The 23625-nt window shown below is 41.4% G+C and overlaps 1 protein-coding gene across 1 annotated transcript in view; it reads right to left on the bottom strand.

Annotated features, from left to right (window-relative positions):
• Positions 1–23625, bottom strand: part of LOC136871761 (lysosomal alpha-mannosidase) — a 195518-nt gene that overhangs the window by 52189 nt on the left and 119704 nt on the right. The window contains exons 10-12 of the mRNA XM_067145327.2: positions 9750–9937; positions 9062–9270; positions 5223–5439 (exon numbers count right to left, since the gene is read on the bottom strand). Coding sequence (XP_067001428.2) covers positions 5223–5439; positions 9062–9270; positions 9750–9937 — 614 coding nt within the window. The remainder of the gene's footprint in view (positions 1–5222; positions 5440–9061; positions 9271–9749; positions 9938–23625) is intronic.

Below are 23625 nucleotides of genomic sequence, written 5' to 3'. Positions count from 1 at the left end.
CCGTTTAATTAAAAGAGACTTATAGAGAGGTACACAACGCGATCGACCCATGCTAACTACATTCTATAACAACAACACTCAAACACAATGATAAGCAAACACTTAACCTGTACGGCACTATGTGCAAACACGAAATAATTAAACTCCAGGTATTTTGAGCTTCCACGTAAAAGCACCTAGGATTCAAACACTTCAAATACGTTATCAGTACTGAAAATCACGAAGTACGATCACAAGCAGGCTTGAAATAATTATTACTTTAAACTCATAACCGCAATCACTTACAATCTATGCATAGCCCGCGTTCGCAGCCATATTGCCGCTAATCGAAACCTGTCTTAAGATCTGAGTGCTGTAGTCGGTCTTGGTTAGTGCTCCAGCTGTTCTCCTAAGCTGACTGAACTGCGATGATGTCTTGTTCGTTACTAGTGGTTTAAATGGTTTAAATGGTTTATTAGTGAACAACACAGGCGATTAGCCCCAATACATGTTCACAATAGAGCATAATATTAACTAGCTACTACTACTACTGTCCGGCCATGTCATCACCCTTGGTGAGAGAAAGGCCACCCTCCCGTCGATGACATGGCCGGCCCTCTCCCTGGGGTCTAACTATGGACCCCCATAATCCTCACAGGTGACAATGTGATTCCCTCTCACCAATCCAATGCGGCCCATCCACTTCACTGGCGCCGCTCCCTTCTCCTATTCCTCTATTCCCATCTTATCTTCTTAACTCTAATCTGCGTGGGCCCCTCCCACCCCCTTCTTCATTTGGAATGGGCCCACCCCCACTCCGTCTTTATACATGACTAGGGAGAGAAAACCACATGCCATCCTGCACTCCTTTGGGCGCGCCATGGAGTCCATCAGATGCTCCGGAAACGTGCCTTCAAATATAGGTCACCACGGCAGCCATCCTTTTTTCCCCATGGCACGTCCATGCTTCCCTTCTAAAAAATACTCAATTCCTAAGCCACTCTACACTATCACGTCATATAAATAATTATTTGAATAAATAAATAAATAACTAAATATAAAATACCCCCTACCCACATATAAAATAATAATAGTGATGTCAATAATAATAATAATAATAATAATAATAATAATAATAATAATAATAATAATAATAATAATAATAATAATAATAATATAATAAAATAATGATAATAATCATAATAATAATAAAGTAATAATAATATTAATAATCAACTGGCCAACGGTAGATTCCCTCTATGAACCGTTTGCCTTACTTGCAGTAAATAATAAACTTAAAATATCACATATGCGATCCCGGAGCAAGACTACACCTTCCACCAACTCTCCTTTCTTACTCAGCACATTCCCACACCGCCATTGTTTTTCTGTTTGACCTACTCTGCTTTGGTGTGCTCAGGCCAACCATGCCTATGTTTACCTTCAGCATTTTCATCACCTTTATTGTTCCCTGACCTACTCCAAAATAAACTACCACAGCAACATTACACGATTGCATACCAAACCAGCCATAATAACAACAATATTCCGTCATTACATTCCAATCCACCATACCACAACTTTTACAAATCCTCGGTAACATTGCTTCATTTCATTTCATTCCGTCATAGCACTCCATAATAAAATTACCTCTCCATCTCCAAAAAATTTCGGTAAATAAACCATCTCAATACCAAGCCATACATCACCTCCTAACCACATTTCCAACACCTCATTTCTATATATACCACTTCTACTTCTCCGACAATTACACTCACCTTCTGCCTTCCAATATCTTATATCACCACTTCTCCCACACCACATAACACCTCATACAACACCAACTCCACATACAAATAGCCAAATTACATCACTGCATCTTCATACTTTTCCAACACCACATTTCAACATCTACAAATACCACCCACTCATATACCATCACATTAAATACAACTTACTCATGAGTACACCCTCACTTCTCCATACCTTTCCAACACCACATTTCAACATATACCACCTCTACTTCCAACACCACATTTCAGCCCTAGCACACACTCGTCTACCATCAAATAAATCTCCATCTACAAATACCATACACTCATACATCATCACAACCTTCAAAATATCACTTCATCTTCACCTACAAATACCAAACACTCATTCCTCAACACTACATTATTTACTTACTCGCTATATTATTGTTTTTTGCTTCTTGTTACAATACCCTCATTACTTTGCGCAACTCTCCACATGTCCCTTAAGCTTCTATTCCTCCCTCCGCTAAAACTCTGATTCTGCCCTAAAATCTCCCGGGTTAACACTGACCTTACTTTTTTACCCTGATCTTGCCTTGCTACACCACTACACTCGGCTCTCTCAGCTTCTTGCTGCTCACTCTTCTTGCCCCCATCACCCATTTGTTCTTCAGCCTCTCGACTGCACTGTCCGTCCACTGCTCTTTCCTTGCCGTTAGCACTTGGCATTTCTCCCTGCCTCTCTTCACACGGTACACTGTTACTTCTGGTATTTTGCCTATCCTCTCCACCAATCGCTGCACTACACTCTTTTTCTTCGGCCTGTCTTGACTTCTCTAACTCCATCAATCTATCCGCAAACCAGATCCTCTTCCAACTTCTGTCTGACACCACTAGATTTTGACCTCTAATAGTTGCCCTCAGCCCCTGTTTTACAGCCAGTATCTTGTGTTTTCTGAGAATCCTCTCATTTCTGATCGCGTCGCTTCCAACGTCTCTCTTTATCCATATTTTCTCCCTCTGGACGTTTCCCGCATTTGTTAACACAACATCCGCCATCAACGTTGAAAACAATTGTAGCTTTATAGGCCTGTTGCCTCTAGTTCTCCCCACTCTCTGCACATCGTCAATATCTACTTCACTAAAATTTATTTTCATTTTCCCCTGTATAAGGTCCACTACTTTATAAGTAGTAAGTACTTTGCCTTCTCTCGACTCCTCAGGCACTCCATAAATAAACAAGCACTTCTTCCTTCTGTATAAAGTATTTGCTTCCACTTCTGCTTTCAACTTGCAATTCTCCTCTTCAAGTCTTCCTACTTTTTCCCTTAATGCTACCACTTCCTCGGTGTTATTTCTCGCCTGTGCAACTATGTCGTCCGTTTTTTCTCTTATCCATACTTCCATTTCTTCAATCTTCCTGGTTTGTTCTTCAATCATCTCTTTTATTTGCCCAAAAGGGCAAACTTCTGTCAACACCTCTCTTACAGCTCTTTTGATTGCATCCATATTTTCCCTATCCTCATTTCTACCAGATGACGGGCCTGGGTTCAACTCGACCCCCCCAATACATAATAAAATTATAATCACTGCTGCCGATAACAATAGTTCTCCTTTCCTCTCCATATCCATTTTACACCCACCTGGCTTCTTTTCTTCTTTCTTCATTCTCCTCTGCCATCTTCCTATCGTCACTCTGTACTGTTCTATGCCAATCATTATCGGCCCACTTCTCGGCGACCTTCCAGCACTCCACACTCTCGAACTCCACTCCCCCTCCCGGGACCCACAGTTCACTGCGACCTCCTTCGTCCGTGGCTTAGGCAAGACTGTCGTTACTAGTGGCGCTGAGCTGTGCAGGACTCCATTCGCCTTGGTCGGGTAATATTTCCTTACAAACCATACTGAGTGCAGTAGTAGTTTGGTGTTGTACTTTGACTTCCGTAGATTTATTCTCGTTCCATTGTACAAACCAGATTTATTATCTTCATTGCAAAATGAAATGGCGTATGGCTTTTAGTACCAGGAGTGTCCGAGGACAAGTTCCGCTGGCCAAATGCAGATCATTTGATTTGACACCCGTAGGCAACCTGCGCGTAGTGATGGGGAATGAAATTATGAAGACGTCACATACACCCAGCCTCCGTGCCAGCGAAATTAACCAATTATGGTTCAAATTCCAGACCCTGCCGGGAATCGAACCCGGGATCCCTGTCACCAAAGCACGCAAACCAAAGCACGCTAACCATTTAGCCATTATCTTCATTAACGTCATCTCACTCTATGGTGCCAATGCTAATGTACATTATTTGGTCATCTGTCAAACTATTCAGAACCTATTGGTTGATGAAGTTAACTTGTTCGTTTCTCGGGCATAAAAAAAGAAGTTAATTTGGAAAACATTGTGCTCCCACTTGGATGAATAATCAAGGCAATCATGTACAATACCTTTTGAAGTCCAGTTTTGTGGAATCTCTATAGAGCCATTTGTCCTAGCTCTCCGTTTCCGAATTTTAGAAGCCAATCGATGAAGTTAGGTCTTAATTTTGGGCCATAAAGTAGACTACTTATAACATGACTGGTTATCAGCTGTTCTGTAACAGTGAGGAAAGTTATAAACAACTTTTTATCATTGTTCGTAAACTTGTATCCTTCTGCCATACGAAATAAAAATATAAATACCCCAGGGATATATCAGCGCATTCAGAATTTCATGCGAGGACGGGATGATGCATGTATCAATGCACGTACCATTTTGAATATTTTATGGAATGAAGAGGTTTATGTGTTAGGCTGGTAGGTTCTGTTCCCGAGTGTTTCCCGTGATTGATGCACTACGTAGAGTTGTAGAGAATGAGTTCAAACATGGAAATAAAGCGTTTCTGGACCCATGTCCATATAACATTGTGATGTTTATCATGGCGACGTAATGCTCACAGCGCTATCTACTAAATTATTAACTATTTTCTTATTTATTCTTTTCGTAGACTACGATAGATAATTATTCCTGCTTCATTGTCTAGATAGATGTATTGTTGATGTAACCTGACAAAGAAATATACTATATTATTTCCGTACAGGAGACTACATGTTCTTCTTCCTCTTGTAAGGAATGTGTCTTCAAAGTTTGGCCGTACGTCATTATTACACCATGTATATCACTATTTTATCACCTGACGATGGAGCAAAGCCTCTGAAACCTCAGTGGAGTAAATAATTTAATAAAACTTCTGACTGGTAACAGTTTGTATTATTTCATAGACAGCTTGGATGAAGTGACTCTGCAGAAAGTACGCTTTGGCAACAAACATTTTAAACCATTTCAGCAATACTAGAGCTGCACTTTTAAAATAGGAAAGTATTTCTACCTTGTTGGGAGCGAGTTCATGAGATCATTGGGGACGAGATCATATATAAAAAGGAGTAATTAGGACCAAGTTAATTAAAACTGCGGTGAGTACCAGCTCAATTTAACCCTTGCCTCTGTACCTTCATAAACTGTGCTGTTGACCACACCAGGAAACTCCACTGCACGGGTCCCGTTCGGGCGGAAGATGTACGCGCCGGAAGACCTGTTTTCAAACACCGCATTGTTACCAATGCAGCCCTCATAGTAGGAGAAAGTTTGCTCCACGTAGACACTCTCTCCAGCACCAAAATGAGTTCGCAGCCTTCCCGTCTTTCCATCTACCGACACCGTCATTGCCTGAAAGAAAATCACAAATCATAAGATTTTTTTTTTTTTTTTGCTATTTGTTTTACGTTCCACCGACACAGATAGGTCTTATGGCGACGATGGGACAGGGAAGGGCTAGGACTGGGAAGGAAGCGGCCGTGGCCTTCATTAAGGTACAGCCCCAGCATTTGCCTGGTGTGAAAATGGGAAACCACGGAAAACCATCTTCAGGGCTGCCGACAGTGGGGTTCGACCTCACTATCTCCCGAATACTGGATACTGGCCGCACTTAAGTGACTGCAGCTATCGAGCTCGGTAATCATAAGAAGAGAAATATGGTATGTTCTTCTTCATCCACTACCTTCCCCACATCATGTCGGGTCGCAGATGTGTTCTGTGTCTTACCAGTGGACTTGGCCTAGTTTTACTGCTGGATGTTCTTCATGACGCTGACCCTGTACCAAGGGACGTATTGCGTGTTACAATGGTCGTTGATCCCCGTATGGGTGGGATCGGTAGAATAACACCTACGGTATATCCTGCCTGTCGTAATAGGTGACTAAAAGGGGTTTCAGCGGCTTTTAACTTGAGAGTGTGTGTTGGCGACTACGGGACCCTTACCTGAGTCCTGGCATTGCTTCCACTTACTTGTGTCAGGCTCCTTACTTTCATCTATCCTGTCCGACCTCCCTTAGTCAACTCTTGTTCTTTTCTGACCCCGATGGTATTACCTACGGAGGCTTAGTGAGTCTTTCATTTTCACGCCCCTTGTAACCCTTGTCTTTCTTTTCATTTTTCGAAATATGTTGGATACCATCATTTTGTTCTCACTGATTAGTGTTAACAGAGGATGGTTGCCTAGTTATATTTCCTGTTAAAACAGTAATGAATGGTATGTGTATGAAGGCAAACACAAACAGACGGTCCCCGAGGCAAAGAAATCAACCAAGCGCTGTTAAAATTCCTTGCCCTGAATCAAACGCGCGACCACCTGAACCCTACGTAGAAATGAGCATCAAACATGACATACCGTCGGTTTCGGTCGTAATCACCGAAGCGTATTTGCTATGGAGCGATCCTGTCAGCTCTGAGGTCCGTGTTCAAAGCCCTCCCCAGGCAAAGTTTCTTCTTTGGTTGGTGCACTCAAGCTACTCTTAAGCACGTGCAGATTTAGCAAAAGCACCTTCCAAAGCCCATTTGAATTCACCCGCGAAGCGACCTCATTGGCTGATAAAATGACAACGGTGCGAGATATCGAATTATTATATACACTGACTGACAGAGCAAATGCAACACCAAGAAGAAGTGGTTCGAAAGGGATGAAAGTTGGGGAAAAGACAGAGACGGCACGGACGAATAATTGATGTTTATTTCAAACCGATATGCAGGTTACACAATGCGCACGGCATCGACTCAGTAGGATGTAGGACCACCGCGAGCGGCGATGCACGCAGAAACACGTCGAGGTACAGAGTCAATAAGAGTGCGGATGGTGTTCTGAGGGATGGTTCTCCATTCTCTGTCAACCATTTGCCACAGTTGGTCGTCCGTACGAGGCTGGGGCAGAGTTTGCAAACGGCGTCCAATGAGATCCCACACGTGTTCGATTGGTGAGAGATCCGGAGAGTACGCTGGCCACGGAAGCATCTGTACACCTCGTAGAGCCTGTTGGGAGATGCGAGCAGTGTGTGGGCGGGCATTATCCTGCTGAAACAGAGCATTGGGCAGCCCCTGAAGGTACGGGAGTGCCACCGGCCGCAGCACATGCTGCACGTAGCGGTGGGCATTTAACGTGCCTTGAATACGCACTAGAGGTGACGTGGAATCATACGCAATAGCGCCCCAAATCATGATGCCGCGTTGTCTAGCGGTAGGGCGCTCCACAGTTACTGCCGGATTTGACCTTTCTCCACGCCGACGCCACACTCGTCTGCGGTGACTATCACTGACAGAACAGAAGCGTGACTCATCGGAGAACACGACGTTCCGCCATTCCCTCATCCAAGTCGCTCTAGCCCGGCACCATGCCAGGCGTGCACGTCTATGCTGTGGAGTCAATGGTAGTCTTCTGAGCGGACGCCGGGAGTGCAGGCCTCCTTCAACCAATCGACGGGAAATTGTTCTGGTCGATATTGGAACAGCCAGGGTGTCTTGCACATGCTGAAGAATGGCGGTTGACGTGGCGTGCGGGGCTGCCACCGCTTGGCGGCGGATGCGCCGATCCTCGCGTGCTGACGTCACTCCGGCTGCGCCTGGACCCCTCGCACGTGCCACATGTCCCTGCGCCAACCATCTTCGCCACAGGCGCTGCACCGTGGACACATCCCTATGGGTATCGGCTGCGATTTGACGAAGCGACCAACCTGCCCTTCTCAGCCCGATCACCATACCCCTCGTAAAGTCGTCTGTCTGCTGGAAATGCCTCCGTTGACGGCGGCCTGGCATTCTTAGCTATACACGTGTCCTGTGGCACACGACAACACGTTCTACAATGACTGTCGGCTGAGAAATCACGGTACGAAGTAGGCCATTCGCCAACGCCGTGTCCCATTTATCGTTCGCTACGTGCGCAGCACAGCGGCGCATTTCACATCATGAGCATACCTCAGTGACGTCAGTCTACCCTGCAATTGGCATAAAGTTCTGACCACTCCTTCTTGGTGTTGCATTTGCTCTGTCAGTCAGTGTATATCAGTATGACCAACCCACTAACCCTCAGATATCCCGTTCACGCTGTTTCCGACTACCTGGATTACTCCCTTCAACGAACACTTACTCGTGGGGGTCAGTATTTTAAAGAATTGAAACTATATTATTTGGCCATTTTAGTAGCCTCTGTGCCCGGCTCCATGGCTAAATAGTTAGTGTGCTTGCCTTTGGCTCAGAGAGTCCCGGGTTCATTTCCCTGCCGGGTCGGGGATTTTAACCTTAATTGGTTAATTCCAATGGCTCAGGAGCTGGGTGTATTTGGCGTATTCCGCACTAGAAATCATCCTAGGTAGGGCCCTCATCTTCACAGATATGCAGGTCCCCTAATAAGCCATCTACGAGAAAAAGACCCGCACCAGGCCTCTCCAGAGGCCATACGCCATTATATATAGTAGCCTCCGTGGCTTAGGTCTCTCACCGCTGGGTTCCGTGGTTTAAATCCCGATCACTCCATGTGAGATTTGTGCTGGACAAAGCGGAAGTGGGACAGGATTTTCTTCGGGTATTCCATTTTCCCCCCCTCATCTTTCATTCTAGCAACACTCTTCAATATCATTTCATTTCATTCGTCAGTCATTCATCATTACTCCAGACGAGTGCGACAGGCTTCGACAGCCGGCACAATTCCTATCTTCGCCTGACACGGTCGAATGGCTAAAAATGGGCTGTGCATTTCCATTTTTCATTTTGCCAATTCTGATTTCAGTTAGTTACTAAAAATCTACTTTTTCCAATTAAATTTCATAACAGTTCAAAGTAATTTTGAAAGTAATGAAAAATTCCAGCGTTAGGGTTTACCTTCATTGATGATATCATACTTTGATAGAAGGAATAGTTCAGATCAGTGACAATGCACTTTTTGAAGACTGCAGAAGAGTTCCTTAATAGAAAAATGAACTGTGAGACAAAGACATATCTGAACTTGTATGCCTGAGTTTGTTACCTGATTAGATATTTGCAGCGCATCGCTCTTCCTGCTCACTGACTGAGCAGGGCCGGCCTTCTCCAGCTGACTCACATAGTAGATGCGGAAACCTAAGGGTGGTATATTCTTCGCCTGGAAAACAATCTCGTTTGTGGTCTTGCTTGTCCGCTCAGGGAGAGAGAGCACCTGGGTCGGAACCGGTACCAGCTGTACAGCCACCTCAGTTCCTGTAGGGAAAACACACTAGCTTTTACTGTTATACAAAAAGTTCAGGATATCATGGGTTTTACTTCATTGATATTTTATTCAGAGTTCTTCATTTCAAAACGTCCCAGTCTAAACTATTTATTTAATTTCAATTGTATTTCAACAAAAAACGCGCCAATGTAGGTATTGAGGGGGAAGTTTAACACCAGGATTAATTGCAGTTTTAGCTTTCACCCCCTCCTTGAAATTTCAAATGACACAACTATGTTTTTATAACTGTATTTTTGAAAGAGCATTCATTTGTTAATACATCTCAATCATGTGTTAGTAGATCTCAATCATTTGTTACTACATCTCAGTCATTTGTTAATACACCCCAATAATTTGTTCTCGTATCTTTTGTTTTGTGTCGCCTTGGCAACATTTATTACTGCTTTTGTTGATCAGAGCTGAATAGAATATGGTGGCGTTGATTATTGTTTCAAGAGGACATAAATACCTTGTGGATCACGGACTGAGTAGTGACTACCATTGACAGGCAGGCGGACGTAATGATTGACCGGGTGGCTCAGAGGATTGTACACAGTCACCACAAAGTTGGTAGCATTCTCTGACACCTCACACTGACTCACATTATGCAGGAGACATGAACTGAACTCCAACTTTTCAGTAGGGAATGCCAGCTTTCTGAAAGAAAAATAGTGGTATATAGAGGTTGTTTGGAAAACGCATGAAAATATTAATACAGAGTTTAAGAATAAGATAGGCCAAACTTTCAGGACACATTTCTCACACATAGAAGAAGAAATTATGTTACACTATATGGACATTGGTCCGGAAACTATATTTCCATGTTAGAACTCATTTTCTACAACTCTACATAGTATGCTAATCGGGAAACACACAGGAACAGAACGTAGCAGCATACCACATGAAACACTTTCTTACATGAAATGTTCAGAATGCCCTCCTAGCTTGCGTGAGAATAACTGAGCAGCTATCTGACGTTGAGAAGTGACCTCGATCTAGAAAGCCAAGAGTATTCGTCACGCTGACCCTGCGTCACTTAGCAGTCTACAGGTCTTCTGGTTGAGCAGCGATCGCTTGTTTGGCCAAGACCCATCATGCTGTAGGCTCTGTGCGCTAATGGGAGAAATGCACCGCTGCGCTGCGAGTGGCAAACATAGTAAGTTAATGCATTTCACTGGGCACATATCCGCTGTCGTCTCACCGCGTGCTGCCTTGGCCGACTGAATAACAGTGGGATTTCAGAGTGTTTTATGCTACAACAATTGGCCACATTATTCCATACTTGCTGAAAGTGGTCATGTATTAAATTTACAAGAAAAACAGTTAGCAGGAAATATCAGCAGAGCAATAACTGCAAATGTGATAAGAAACATTGGTTTACTAGATACCCTATCATTTCACGATAGAGGCAATGTAATAATTTATGTATTAGTGAGATTAATGTTCATATACACATTCAACAATACTGTCTTCAGAAATATATCCTTGCTCTTATCTATATCGATATCATGTTAGCGAGGTGATTAAAATTAAAATTTTAATTACTTTTAAACATAACCATGTTTTGTAAGGAAGGCCTTGGTAACAATTGTTAATATCTCATGAAGGCGAATAATTGCTTCCATGAAATGTAAGCATATTTCAGCTGTTATTTATGCAGTTTGCTCAGAACATGTCATCTCGCGTACTGGTCAACCCTGCGAATGGTCTCGATTTCGCATCTCAAACGCAAGGAAAGAGAAATACAACAGGGGAGAGAATAGAGGAACTTTATGTTGGACCCATTGAAATTCCTGATTTTGATGATGATGATGATGATGATGATGATGATGATGATGATGCTTGTTGTTTGAAGGGGCCTAACATCTAGGGTCATCGGCCCCTAATTCCTGATTTTGAAATCGCATGTACACTATAAAAAATTCTGCATGAGAAGAAAAATTCAGAATTACTTTAAGTTGCCAATATGTGATTATTTATATTGTGTGTCTGATAATATGATCAAATTCACCTCTGCAATATAACGATTAGCGCTACTAGCTGCCATTCTCGGGGGCCCGGGCCTGAATGCTGACATTGTTAGAAACTTAAGATTGGCATGAGGGTTGGTATGTGGTTGAAACAGTTCATGCAACTCATTTCCATTAGGGGTGTGCTTAAAAAGAAATGCACTACATCGGACGTGGACAGGAATTCGCGGATGTAAAATATGGTATTTCTGTGAGATATTTATATTGAGTAACTAGCTGATGTACCGGTGCTTCGCTAAGGGATTGGATTCTCAGAGAGACTGACCTTGTGGTTTTCCTAACTGAAGTCAACATAGGTCATTACAAAAACGTCGGTAGGAAAGTAGCGATTAAAAGCAATGATATCATATAAAATACTCGATCAAATGAAAAACGGCACATTTTCTCACTTGACTAAGCTGCCGATCTAACAGTCCAAAGTTCCAGAGCTGGAATGATCAAAGCCGCAGATAGCCATGATCCGTGAACACCCTTCGTCTTTTTTCGACAGGGAGGGGGTCGAATAGTGGAGACTTTTTCCTAGGAGTGCCCGATGAGTCGGAAAATCTTAATTCACTACACTGGCGGCGGAAAAATCTATCTGACTTGGAGACACATTTTTCCTCCAAGCAAGAGGAGAAACCCACTCTTCACTGCTAATTTGGAACAAAATGAATGTAGAATTTAATAAAAGTAAAGAGGAAGAAGCTTTAAGAAACGGCTCTTTTCAGGGTCGAATTTTGAGTTATTTAGTGAATTGTGGTGATATAATTTGGAATAGGCCTAAATTGTTATTCTATACCAGGCCATACTACTACTACTAAGTGAGCCTCTGCCTTATGTATGCACGCTGCTCATTCAAAACAGCACATCAGATTAGGGATCGCATAGCTGGAATACTATGATGAACCTGTGTGTTACGTACCAGTTGTATCAGAAAGTGTATGAACCAGAGGAATGTCATGCTAAAGATGAAAGTTTTCTATCTCCCCAGCTATTTTCCGCTAATATTCAGTCAGACTGTTATACTCGGTACGCAGCAGTAATCCCATCTATTGGAGCTGAGAGGCAGAATAAGAGACAAAGAACATCACATCAAACAATGGTCAATGTAATGTCACTGTTGATCAATGCTATGCGCTTTTGATATTGTAGGTCTTCACATTTAGTTTTCTTCTGACTCTGAAATACCACTCTTATCATAGTCGGTACGGTAAAACTGATTAAAACATACATGATCGGAAATTGTACTCAATATAACTTTTGTTATGTAATACTTTTCGATAGCACCAATAACATAGGTATTATTAAAAATTACATTTTAGGCGCCTTCCCCTAAACTGCAATTCCATCCAGGATGAATAAATTTGTTTATAGCTTAGACTGTTGTTTCTCATTCCCCGACTCTATATAACGATTTTAATTAAATTCTGTTGACCCATTTTCTCGTGGCTCGGCGTTGATATGGACTTAGCAACAAAATTACAATTTCATGAATATATGTTTTATCACAGTCGGTACGGTAAAAATGTATGAAATTTAATTCTATATAACTTTGGTTATGTAGTATTTATCGATACGACCACTATTAATTTAAATATTTGATAATTAAATTTTAGGCCTTCCCCTAAACTACCATTTCACTCAGTGTGAATAGAATGATTCATAACCTAGATTATAATGGCTCATTCTCCGACTGCGCATGCCAATTTTCATTGAGATAGGACCACTCATGACGTAAATATTCAAGAATTACATTTTTTGACCTTCCCCTAAACTACCATTTCACTCAGCGTGAATAAAATTATTTATAGTCTAGATTGTAGCGACTCATTCCTCGGCTTTGAATACCAATTTTCATTACGATAGGACCACTAATAACATAAGTATTTGACAATTACATTTTAGGCCTTCCCCTAAACTACCATTTCTGTCAGCGTAAATAAAATTATTTATGGCCTAGATTGTAGCGACTTATTCCCCGACTTTGCATACCGATTTTCATTAAGTTTTCTTTAGCCGTTTTCTAGTGATGCGTGTACAGACAGACAGACAGACAGACAGACAGACAGACAGACAGACAGACAGACAGACAGACAGACAGACAGACAGACAGACAGACAGACAGACAGACAGACAGACAGACAGACAGACAGACAGACAGACAGACAGACAGACAGTAAAACGTGCATTTCCTTGTTACTATGGACATGACCGATACAGAAATACCATTCTTTTCAAATTCTGAGCAATGTACAGATAAAACTCTTATTTTATATATATATATTATATGGAGGCATATTTCTGTAATTATATTTGTCTACTGCCTTTCCAAATCATTTTGTTAAGTTGTGAAGGAATATTATAAAATTTCACACTTTGGTCTGTAGTACTGTACGGTATATGATGATGACGATGATGATGATGACGATTATTATTATTATTTTATTATTATTATTATTATTATTATTATTATTATTATTATTATTATTATTATTATTATTCTGGCTGTAATTAAGGCTATGGCAATAGAATACAATGTGTGTCTATTATGATGCGTGTGCTTTTAAAAAGATGGCTTACTGCAACTTACTTTGCAAATATTGTTATAATAATTTATTTGTAACCGATTTGTAAAATGGTTAAAATAAATTTTGTAAAGAGTTATTTTGTATGAATGAAAATGTATAAATTACTTCTTGTGATCTACTGCTAAGATCCACCGTCTTTTCAAATACATTTTGTAAAGAGTTATTTTGTATGAATGAAAATGTATAAATTACTTCTTGCGATTTACTGCTGAGATCCACCGTCTTTTCAAATGCATTTCATGAGGTCGTGTAGGAAACCTCTGTATAACAGTATGTATTAATGCAGCCAACAGCAAGTTCTTCCCGAACGTTACGACATTAAAAAATAATCATCTGAAGACAGCACTGTAAAAATTCTTCTTCTCCTTAATCTATTTATTGGGTTCCGCTTTCGCGTTATACCCAGCCACTAGTCGTTTCATCGAGTAAAGCCAAAACTATAAAGGATGATATATTAATTGGAAAGGGGAAAATAAAATAAATTAGCTGAAAAAATATACGTAGGTATCATATACTGTGTCAAAAATACCACTAGGGTTAGAGAATGTACAGGGACACAAGGTTCTACTCTTCACGCCAGTGTGCTTCATCAAGGCGGCTATCTACATCACAAACATGACCCGATCAACACATATGGAATGTGGTCTTATATTCTAATAATGGCTTTAGACAAAAAGATAGAAAGGGATTCAGCGATAGAGGACCACTTTAAAATGATTGAATATAATGTATACAAACATCACACATATTCCAGCTTCTTATGGTCAGCTGTTGATGAAGGTGCCTCTAAGTAGTTCTCGTAACTTCCACCAGCACTAGCACATTGCTAATGTATATGCACGGAGCCTGTAGCGCCATGGAAAAAGCAAAGTCATTTCCGTACAGGCCATGAATGCCCTGGGAGGAGTGGAAGGTAAAGGCTTCCACTATCCGCAACCTCAGCACTTATTGCGGTAGATTGGTTAGCTCTACGCCCGGGCGCCTTTGCCCCCAGGAATTAACCTGATACTCATTTTTGGTGTAGACTGAGTGAACCTCAGGACCATTTGCACATCCGGAAATGGATGAAACGCCATGGGGCTTAGGTATTTTTATTGCAAGAGGCATAAATTATTAAATGAGCGAAGTTTGTAATGCATTGTGGTTAATTTTTGCAAATGCAATGCATCTTGTATATTAATGTATATCCTGATAGGGTCTGTTTTTCCTTTTCTTTCGGGTCCTGAGGTCGAGGCACAAGGGAACAGACGCGACAACTCATTGGAAAGATATTAATTCAACATGGCAATGTTGATTTTCTTTCTAGATTACAAGAAAGCATTTGACTGCGTTCGGTGGAGTAAGCTTTGGGAAGTATTGCATGAAATGGGCGTTCTTCCTCATCGTACTGCTTTGATAACAAGCTTAAATGAAAACAACACTGCTCACGTCAAGTTGGACTGTGGCTTATCAAAGGCCTTCAGAGTAGCAAAAGTAGTAGAACAAGGTTGTATTCCCCTCTTCTCCTTCCTCTGTTGTCCAACATACAGTATATGGGGAAACCATCATGCGAAAGGCTGTGGACAGCTGGCATGATAAAGTGTCAGTTGGAGGAAGGATGATACAGAATCCGCATTTCTCTGATGATACTATTCCATTGGACAGGTGTGAAGATGAACTTGCTGAATTGTTGCAGCGGGTAGAAAGCGAAAGTCTTCAGCTTGGACTGGAAGTGAATCGCAGCAAAACCAAGGAGACGGTCGTTGACCTTCAACTTCTGACGTGAGGTCCGTGGGACCGCCCTGCTCCTATTGCCCCATCTCTCGTTTTCATCAGTGGCCTTGAAAACATGTGTCTCTGTCTTAGCTTCTTGACTTTCAGTCTGTTGAGTGTTGCCACTGTGTTGGGAGCTGCCAGTGTTGTCTGGAGTTGATTATTGTACTAGCGCGGTCCATGGGTCCTCACGTCACTAGTTGTGTGATTATATGCGGTTTTATGATTGTGGTGCTATCTACTCGTGACGAATAGACGTTCTTCTTTAACTAAAATATGGGCGATAACACAGGCCCATCAAGGATTCGATTGTCTGATGCGTGTTTTGAGGACAAAATGGCTTGCATTTTACAAAATATCTCGAAAGATGATTGTGAGCTATCATCCTCGGAAAATGAAGATGAAGATTATATCCAGAGTGACCATAACACTGATTCAAATATATCAGAGTCCAGTGGTGATGAAATGGAGGAAGACTTACCCAGCAATGAAGAAACTACTTCAAACTACTTTTATGGAAGAAATTGTTTCAAATGGTCTTCGACCCGCTGCAACAATTCAGCAAGACCAGTTTTAGAGTTGTAGCTCATAATAAAGAGAAGATATTATCACAGAGTTCCCGTCTTAGGCAAAACGATAAAATGGATCCACTTTCTGCCTTAAGCTGATTTTGAGTGAAGATATTACACATGAAATATTAACCTGGACAAACAAGAAATTAAATAAGGTCAGGCAGAAATATCTCACGGAAAACATTGCAGACGGAAGACTTCAGTAGAAATTAGTGGTTTTCTTGGACTACTTGTATATAGCTCGATTTTCAAATCAAATAATGAGAACATACGGTCCATTTTTAATACCGATGGTACAGGAAGAGAAATATTTAGGCTCCGTACGTCCCGTGAAAGGTTTTGTGTACTTTTGAACAGTCTAAGGTTTGACAATGCCGCAGACAGGAATTGCAGCAGCAATAGCAAATATAATGCAGACATTCAACATAAACTGTCAACAAGCTTATGTTCTAGGTGCGAATGATACTGTTGATGAGATGCCTGTTGCTTTCAGGGGAAGGTGTACATTTAAATGTTCATTCCATCTAAGCCAGCAAAATATGAATTGAAAATGCACTACTTAGCTGATTCAAGGACCAGTTATCTCTATAATTCATACCTGTACTGCGGAAAGGGGACTGATAGCATAGGCCTTCCTCCTGAAGAGAAGAAAGTATTCCCACGTAGGCTATGGTTCGGTTATGCAAGCTATTGGAAGGAAGTAATAGGAACATTACCACAGATACCTGGTATATGTCCCTGGAACTCGCTAATAATATGGGAAAAGGGGCTTGAATGTGATGGGAACTATGAAGAAAAATAGGAGGGATTTGCCAAATGCCTTCTTGCCTGAACGTATGGTTTTACAAAAGACATTACCCTGTTATTACATGTGCCTAAGAGAAGCAAAGCTGTCTTGATGATATCCACCATGCCCATGCACCATTCTAAAGGTATTGATGAGAATTGTGGTAAAGAAGAAATTATGGAGTATTATAATACCACGAAAGGCGGTGTTGATACGATGGATGAAAAAATGTGCTAAGTACAACCCAAGCAGATGAACACGATATTTGCCTATGGCTATTTTCTTCCTTATTGTTGGCATAAGTTGTGTAAATGCATACAACATATACCAGTCGTGCAAAGAGAGAAATTAAGTATCTAGACTGGTTTTCATGAAAGAAAAGCAGCTATTTTAACCTCATCTACAGGACAAGCTACTGAACTCAAAACTCCCACGAGAATTGCGGTTAGCTATCGCACGTGTTACGGGAACAGAATATGCTGTAGTCACCACTGATGAAAAGTTGCCAAGGGAATTCTGGAAGACCTATTTCCTCTGTCCGTCCGGGAAGAAAATTAAAACAAATTACCTGTGTCATGTGTGCAAACATCCGGTCTGTTTAGAATGCACCAAGAAAGTGTGTCTCAACTGCAATGAAGAAAGATAGGTTGGAAGGAAGTGCTGCCGGTTCTTCTGTGTTTACGCTGGTCAACTTTGTAAGTACATTTCAATATGCTCCATTATGTGAACCGTACCTTTATGATGCAGTTAGGTAAATGTGTATTACATACTGTGAATTCTCAAACATTTCCGATGCCTCGTGTTTTGTACCGTAAAAAATTGCAACCTTACAAGTATTATATTTTCGGTGCTTCACATTGCTATTACCTGCTTACATTTTATGTATTTTAATTCAGTAATGTATGCTTTGCTAGAATACATAGTTAATACACTGAAATTACTACTTTGGCATTTTCTAACCCATATTTCCAGTAGCGGTCCATGGGACCTCATGTCAGTAACTATGCACAAAATGTTAATGTCAGTAGTTAAGGATTGATAGAGGAAAGAAACTTCAATTTAGTGGTCGTCTAATAGGCCTAGATGTTGTTAATGATTGTTTTTAACTAGGCTCCTTGCTGAACAACACCGGTAGCTGCAAGAGAGAGATCGGAAGGATTGCTCTTGGAAAAGTTGCTGTGGATAAGCTCCAAATGATCTGGTGTGACCGAGCAATCATTAAAACTACAATGAAACGTCTGGTTTGTGCCTTAATATCCTCAGTATTCTTGTATGGCTCTGAATAATGAAGAGTGAGGGCAAAGGACAAAAAGCGAATCGATGGATTTCAAATATGGTGTTGGTGGAGGATGTTAGACTACTTTGGACGGAAAAAAGATCACACTCCTCCATAATCGAAGAGCTTGGTACCCCGAAACGACTTCCATCTGTTCTTAGAGAACCCTGCAGTTCTTCGGGCATGTATGAGGAGAGAAAATAGCCTTGAAAAACTATTTGTTCAAGGAAAAGTATATGGGATTATGTCGCCTGGAAGAGCTCCCAGCGCGTGGATAAACCGGATCGAAGATGCAACTCGAGCGCCTCTTTTAGTGACAATCCAGAAAACAGAAGACTGTAGACCATAGATGGGTAATGAGACAGCCCCGCTCCTTCAGCTAACGGCATGAGCGCGGGAAGAGACTAGAGCAGCTCACTTCTAATAGTTCGTGCTGTAAGGATCAGATGGTGATATGCGGAGTCAAGGCGCAAGAGAAGCCACAGTAGTGTATCTGGCTGAGTATATCATGTTACGTGCCGGTCCCATGGTAGCTCCTGTTGGTACTTCCAGGAAGGGGCTGGTGAATCAGACGACCTGGGATCTCCCAGCCGGATTGTGGGGTGGGGCCGGCCTTTCCGTGCATTTTTCTCGTCGGCTGGCTTACCAGTGAGTTTCTTGGAAATTCAACGGAAATGTTCTACCTCTAGCCACCTTGCGAAAATTCTGGCTGAAATCAGCCAAGCTATAAAAAGGGAGGCTAGCTGTAGACAGTCAGTCAGTGTTGGACTCCGTGGTGAAGTCAGTAAGAGACTCAGTGAGTTAGAGTTCGGTGGCTGGACTGGGGGCGACAGAGGTGTTGGCTGTCGCTAGTATCCCACCGAGGTCTGAACCAGGAACTGTGGTTGTGGTGTCGGAAAGATGAGTGAGTAGATAGGTTGGAGACGAGGGAACGGAAGACGTGTACTACCTGAGAGTACTGTGTGCTTGTGTATTTCTGTGGACAAAGGATCGCTGTGAGTCAGCGAGGAAACCCGCTATCGTGAGTGCGAGGATAAATGGACCTGTGGTAATGTTCGCTGTTGTGAGTATCGTCCTGCTGTTGAATACTGTTGAGCTGTTTACTTGTTCGCTGCATGTGACTGTGTGAATTACTGGACTGTCTGTGGAGTCGAACCAACGAACAGCCGTCATGTATCGAGTGACCAGTCGCCCTTTGTTCAGATCCAGCTGTCTACACACAGCTGCTGCCTGAGGTGACTGGACTTAGGGAAGTGAAAGTAAAGATTAAGCGTCCGTAGGTAGAGCAACGGGCTGGATCGCCTGCTGAGCCATAAGTAGACCTGGGATTTTAGGCTCTAAAAAATTAGTTTTAGGCACCTAAAATAGGCTTTTAAAACAAGTAAATAGGCCTTTTAAAAGAGAAAATAGGCACATAAAATATGTTTTAAAAATGTGTGGATAGGCAGGAAATAGACTTTAAAATATTACAATATACACATAAACTGTAACGTGATACCTTTTTTACTTTAACAAACGTGGTACCTTTATTCTTAACCGAAATAGCTGCAAAATTAAGACAGAATAAAAAAGATATTTATAAAAAACTATTTAAAAAGTCATGTGTCAAAAGAGTTATGGATTATAGGATATATCATTATCAGTACTGATCTAAACTCTTAATACTAAAATCACTGTCCACAATTACAACACTGCAGGAATCCAATAATGGTGTAAACGCAAATGGAATATGTTTTTATTATTTGTGAGGAACATTCCTACATCACTTTAATTCATAGTTTGCTTTACAGTACATAACAATAATCTTCTCAAATTTTCCACAGTCAGGCTGTGTCTTTTGTCTGTTAAAATCATTTTGAAAGCAGAAAAAGAGCGCTCCACACTCACAGATGTTAGAGGGGCAGAGGAAAATTTACCTACATTTTTCAATTCAATTTCACTTGGTAAGTCTACCATTTCCCCATCCATTACCTGATGTACCCTTTTCAGCACTGAATAACCTTGGTTCTTCTGCAATACACTAGACCACGTGTCTATTATTTTATCCCCTACCTTGCCACTAGCACTTTGTATGTTATTCTCAGCTTCCTCAATTACAGAAAATTCGCTTTTAAGACGGTTTTCTTTTTCCTACATTTTTGTAATGGTGACTGGAAGAAATGAAAAATTTGCCTGAATATACCCAATGTCTCTCTGAACACTGGAACGATCATTTAACAGCTCTTGGCAGACGACACACATGCAGCCTTGTCCTTTAAAGGCAAATTGTCTATCACAGTCATGATTTCCTCAAGATGTTCTGCTTAATACCGGGCAGCTTCCATCCAGGAACCCCAACGGGTGATGATTGGCTGTGGTGGAAGGGGAATAGAGGGGAGTTTCTCTCGAAAGATGGCTATTCTTGATGGAGCCTTACAGAACACTTTCTTCATTGTTGAAATGAGAGTATTTACTGCAGGAAACTCCGCCCTAACTGTTTCTGCGAATCTATGCAAGGCATGGGCCATGCAAGTAACATGAATTAAAGAAGGATGGAAAGTTTTGAGGAGAGGTGCAGTGGCACTCTTGTAGGAAGCAGCATCGGAGACAAGGAGAAGGACTTTAGAATCATCAACACTCCCAGGATACAACAATTGCAACCCCTTGTTAATGAAGTATGCAATGCTTTGACTATTGACTTTCTCAAGCTGTTTAGAGCAAAGAAGGTGAGCGGTAATTGCCTGATTGGATTCCAGTTTCCTACTATAAGGTTAGCAATGTACCTGCCCACAGAGTCGGTGGTTTCGTCCACACACAACCATATGTAAGACTCCCCAATATCCTCCCTGATTGACAAAACGGCCTCATTGTAACAAATATCTAAGTAGTTTTTCTCTACTGTAGATGCTGATGGGATGTGCTGCTTGGTGTATTTCTGTAAAAAATCTCTGAAAACCGGATTATGCACAGCATTCCAGGGGATATTTGCTGCAACTAGGGCTCTACACATATCAGCATAGAAACCATTATGGGTTGTAGGAGATATAGTGTGTGTGAGCAGAGTCTGTCTAATGTTACTTTTCATGGCTGCTTTCGCTTTGTGACTGGCAGTATCTGCATGGTGCTGAAGGTGGCATATTTTATCATGTGAAATCTAAAACACAATAAAGTGATGTCTATTAGAGACTAAAATGAGGAATAAAAAAGGTGAGCTATTGAATAAAATTTGTTATTTTGAACTATTTAAATTAAGCCATTATTACTCTAAAGTTAATTGAGAACAAGAAAACTACAGTCCCCAAAGGGCCTTGGCTTTCAATAACGGTTGCTGCCCAACTCATGGCCTGCAGATATTGGGTGGGGTGTGGTCAGCACAAAGCATCCCTCAGCCGTATTACCTTGCCTCTGTGACCCCTGCCCACTGTAGCTTCTCAATTGTCCTTACGATGCTGGGTCAACACCGTTCCAGACCTCATAGATTTCTAAATTACTGCCGGTACTGGAAATCGAACCCAGATCGCCTGGACTAGGTCTCTACAATTAATTAGAGGAGCCAATATTAAAACATTAGCTTTAGATTAATATGAAATTTAAGATATATGCACATACCTGTTTATTGCAGTTCTGGCAGAAAATAATCTTGCCATCAAAAGTCGTCCCTACAAACTGTACAAGCCAATGTTGTATAAGCGCACTCTTAGATGGTTTCGTTTTAGGCATGATGAACTATATTAACTTAAACAGTTGTTCTTTCACTGGTGACTTGACAGAGTATGCCCCTTCTTACTACCTGCTCCTTGTTCTTCCTAGATAATCCCCCCTCACCCCGTCACTCGACACAGTATGTCCTTTACTACCTGCTCGTTGTTCTTCTGAGCTCATCCTCCACCTCCACCCTTCACTCAGCATTCCTTTGGTGACAGTTGTCTGGGAAGAGCACATTTCTGTGAAAAACCCACCCTCTGCTGTTCTGCTCATTCCAGGGATGTCCATTGTGTGATTGTGAAAATTACAGAAGTTGAATTTTATTTTAAATGTAGAAAATAGGCATTTTTAGGCACTCAAATACTAAAATAGGCTTCAAAGGTCCAAATAGGCATTTTAGGGCACTATAAAACTTTATTAATGTAAGGGATTTATCATGAAACGTCAACATATTTTTTAAAAATCATGTTATTTCGCAAGGAACGAAATAGGCATTTGCCTTAAAATCCCAGGTCTAGCCATAAGGAAGAGCAGTCTCTAAACATACAGTAATTAGTAAGTGTGGCCATTCATAGCTGATCCGAATTGTGTGTGTGTGTGTGTGTGTGTGTGTGTGTGTGTGTGTGTGTGTGTGTGTGTGTGTGCATTTATTGGGTCATCCTGAAATAAATTAGAGTAATGAAACAGAGGGAGTTTTATTCATAACATTATATTTACGCAATAGTTCGCACAATTTGTTTGTCGTTCATTGTTATTCCTAAACAAGCTTTTATGTTGGCCCGCAGTATTTCCATGACTGCAGGTAGTAGTCAAAAGATTATTTAGTTATCACGTCAAAATAATTAATTTTGTTTCCTACTTATTACCTAATGAAATGCAGATAATTAAACGTATTTACTTAGAACATAGTGTTTATAAAAAAATTAACTTTTTCTATTTCCTCACCATAATATAATACAATGGGGCATTATGAACAATAACACTGTTTAAAGTTTAAATCTGTTTAGATTCGCGCCCCTTCACTAGTTGGAAATGAGAGCCGTGCAAGCAGCTGCTAGGCTGTACTTTGCTCCTTTGCCTTCCTGAGCTGCAGCGCTGCTTATTGGGGCGAATTGTGCAAGCCTTTGCCGTAGACAGTAGCGGCGATTGGGAATTAGACTTTTGGGGAGAGGGGCATAAACATTTATAGGCATAAAAATATACGCGGGTCTGAGGGATATTACAGGTAGGGAGGGGGGAAATAGTTATACAATTGAAAATCATTTAGTATTTGACTGCCCACTAACAAAGTAACAGACACTAGGTATAAACATAGACACATTGAGCCAGACTGCCACACTGACGAATGCTGGCGGCAAGTGGATGAATCTTATCTCAGTGTCCATTACCTTGGCAAACATACACCCCTGCTGCCGTTCCTCACAGCACATACTACACATTGGTGCATGAGTCTCCACTGCTTGCTGTGACGCTGTACAAATAGGCTAGCCACGACAAACGACATTTTGCGCGTATTTCCGCTAATATTTTTCTTAATAATTAAATAAATTAAAGGAAAGAATTCGCTGATAAGACAACTGAGTTTGTACAAATTACTATTATAAAAAGTAATCCCTAGTTTCAGGCGGCCAAAATGGCAAACGTAATGTTTTCTCCACAAAGTAGGGAGCGAAC

The sequence above is a fragment of the Anabrus simplex genome, chromosome 4 (genome assembly GCF_040414725.1).
Source record: "Anabrus simplex isolate iqAnaSimp1 chromosome 4, ASM4041472v1, whole genome shotgun sequence".
NCBI lineage: Eukaryota > Metazoa > Arthropoda > Insecta > Orthoptera > Tettigoniidae > Anabrus > Anabrus simplex.
Note: the sequence above shows the minus strand (reverse complement) of the source record. Positions and strands in the feature narration are given on the sequence as shown.